Raw genomic sequence first — 2,939 nt, 5'->3', positions numbered from 1 at the left:
CCGCCACCACCTACTACAGACACCGCACCACCTGTGGTAGTCGTACCAGTGCCAGCACCTCCGGCAATGCTAACGCCACCTCCTGTAGATGCACCGCCGCCGGCTACGGACACTGCACCACCCGTTCCAGTGGCTACTGAGCTCGCACCTGCTGCCACTTTGATATCGCCGCCTATATGAGGAGATGAACCAGCATCAAGTAGCAGAGATCCCCCGTGTGATCCTATATCTGAAGTTGAACCAGCCGAAATGTGAGCATTTCCTCCTGTTCCGACATCTCCTGCCCCAACAGCAACTAGAATAGAGCCACCACTTCCCCCCGTCGACGGCGAAGTCTCAAGTGTTATGTCTCCTGAGCATGCCCCATCAGCTGAGCCTGTGGAAAGATGAATGTGCCCTGATTCACCATTTTTGGCCGCACCGCTAGAAAGAGTAATAGCCCCTGAAGGACCAGCGCTTCCGGCACCAGAACCGATATCAACTGATCCAGACGAAGCGTGAGTAGCAACACCATCTGACGAGTGTAGTCGCAGCGACCCTGAAGTAGTACCTTGCTTGCTTTGTCCAGTTTCCATGTTTATATCTCCTCCCCGTTGCCAATTCGATGCCCCCGAGCGGATAGCTACGATCGAGCCAGGTTTGTTGTCGAGTGAACCTGAAACCAATGTCAGTTCTTTCGCTGGTTGGAGACTGATAGAAGCTACTTCGGATGATATGATGCTTGTGTCACCGAGAAACTGGATACCAGTCTGGTTAATCTGCACTCGACCCGCAGATACACCATCCGAAGTTGTCGACAGTACAATATCTGTTGCAACGACTTCCCCCACCTTCGTGGCGATGACATCAATACTCGCACCAGTGCTAACATTCGTGCCTCGTACTTCCAGCAGTATACCCGAGCCAATCCCATCCACTGATACGGGTAAATCATCATGAGACGAGCCTGCAAATGGGCGGTCGATATAGAACTGCGTCGATGTCACTGGGCGCACAGGGTCAATCAGGTAGGAGCCACCTGCAAGACGCACAAACATGCTCCCGGATAGTTCTTTCGACAGGTCCACTAGCGTTTCGACGACATCACTGCCGTGCTTGACAGATACATTCCCCGGCAGGAAACGCGCTGTGGCTGAGCTAGCATCGGCAAAGTGGCGAATCTGTAGCACCTTGTGTACCGACGATACATCTACCGTGTCATCGTGCGAGTACAACTGGATCCCACGCGAGTTTACCACAGTCTGCAACGACGTGTCCTCAATCGTAGAGAACACTCTCTTTCGGACTTCAATACTTTCTCCACCCAGCAAACGGTGCTGCAAGCCTTCATCAATAGAGATGGCGGTACTGCTCACACCAACAACAGTTCGCGCATCCATTTGGCTGAAAAACACGACGTCTCCCACATTCACATACGCTCTGAGATCAGACATATAACACACCATAGATCAGACCTACAACTTAAACCTCTTCCTCCTATTTCCGCCGCACCAACCTGAGGTCATTGCTGGTAGGAACGCTCATGGCCCCCACTGCCGCACCGGAGCTGCCCACACTGTCAATGTTTCTGTAGATCTTCCCTGACCTAACAGACAGCGACGCAGAGCCGTACACAGGGTGGCTCCGAACTGACACGTCACCAACCATGTGATTATCTGCAATGCATACCGCCACATATAAACAAGAGTTTCTCATCAGCCTGTTCCTTTATGACCCTCGCTTTTTCGCTAGACGTACCAAACATAAATGGATCTCTCGGCGAAGGCTTCTTGGCCGTCGAATCAAGTAGCCGCCGCTTCATCGGAACCTGCTCGGTCGTCGTCGTGGCCGCATCTCCATCGACAACCCACGGAGTCCAGCACAATGAGCCTGCAGCCAGCAGCAGTAGTAGACGTCGCATCGCCAGCCTAGCGTCTCTTCACCTTTTGCGTCTTGACGCTTATCTTGAATGGTGAAGTGGCGCCCGGCAAAGGCCATGGCGGCCCTCGGATCGAGGGCCGCGATGGACGGACGACCGAAACGGCTGCCGGCGCGCAGGATGATTACATCTACTCCCGAATCAATCCGCCCAAATAGCATGCAATTTTTGTTCTTTGATAGTTAAAAAAAAAACTTACATTAACGTAAAATTAAATATTTTTGCCCTCAATTTACACTAATCCTGTTATCCAGAAAACATTGCGCATACTTCGTTGCTTGCGAGCTTCGAGCTCTTTCATGACAATTCTGCCAGTGATAAAGACCCATTGTGGTTGAAATCAAAGAGGTCGAAAGCAATTGAGACAAAGAGTTCAATAAGTTATCACCATCCACTCAGCAGTATGCAGGGCTCCCGATTATGGCATGGTAAAACAATAATTTTAATATTTTGTTTTTGATTATTTATGACAGCTGCTGTCGATCTTCAATAAATTATTTATTTCGACAAAGTCCAGCAATAATTGTGCTTAAGAAATAAATTTCGAGCTCTAGAAACTGAATACAAACTTTAAATTAAAAAGATCCCTAGAATGTAAAAATTATCTTTAAAAATGAATTTGGAAATAGCACTATTTATGCTCTGTTTTTTTAAACTGAATGCCATTATTTATGTAGCAGATAGTGCTCCCATAAATAAAAATGCCATAATCGGGAGCCCTGTCTACGTACATCTTGCTTTGTCTTCAAACGCAGTTCCAACCTGTCCACGCGTCCGTTGTGGTTGGCGTCCAGCACCTCAAAATCCTCTTCGATCCCGACACTCTCGGGCGACTTCAGTAGTAAAAGGCTCTCAAACTGACTCGCGGTGACGGCAAACCCGAAAGTTTCTTGAAGCGGTGATGCTACTGCTCCACATCCGCCAAAGTCCCTATAAACACAGTCGCCATGAGTTCGAACCCGAAGCAAGAAACTGAGAGGGAACACGTTCTCACATCGTGCAAAGTCTCTCGTCTTATGGT

The 2,939-nt window shown here is 49.2% G+C and overlaps 1 protein-coding gene across 1 annotated transcript in view; it reads right to left on the bottom strand.

Annotated features, from left to right (window-relative positions):
* PPTG_21951 (hypothetical protein) overlaps positions 1-1,900 on the bottom strand; it is a gene marked incomplete at both ends in the record, with an annotated part of 8,632 nt that extends 6,732 nt beyond the window's left edge. The window contains 3 exons of the mRNA XM_008901119.1: positions 47-1,419; positions 1,496-1,655; positions 1,738-1,900. Coding sequence (XP_008899367.1) covers positions 47-1,419; positions 1,496-1,655; positions 1,738-1,900 — 1,696 coding nt within the window. The remainder of the gene's footprint in view (positions 1-46; positions 1,420-1,495; positions 1,656-1,737) is intronic.
* Positions 1,901-2,939: the final 1,039 nt, after the last annotated feature.

The sequence above is a fragment of the Phytophthora parasitica genome (genome assembly GCF_000247585.1).
Source record: "Phytophthora parasitica INRA-310 unplaced genomic scaffold supercont2.10, whole genome shotgun sequence".
NCBI lineage: Eukaryota > Oomycota > Peronosporomycetes > Peronosporales > Peronosporaceae > Phytophthora > Phytophthora nicotianae.
This window is presented reverse-complemented; position numbering and strand designations above follow the sequence as displayed.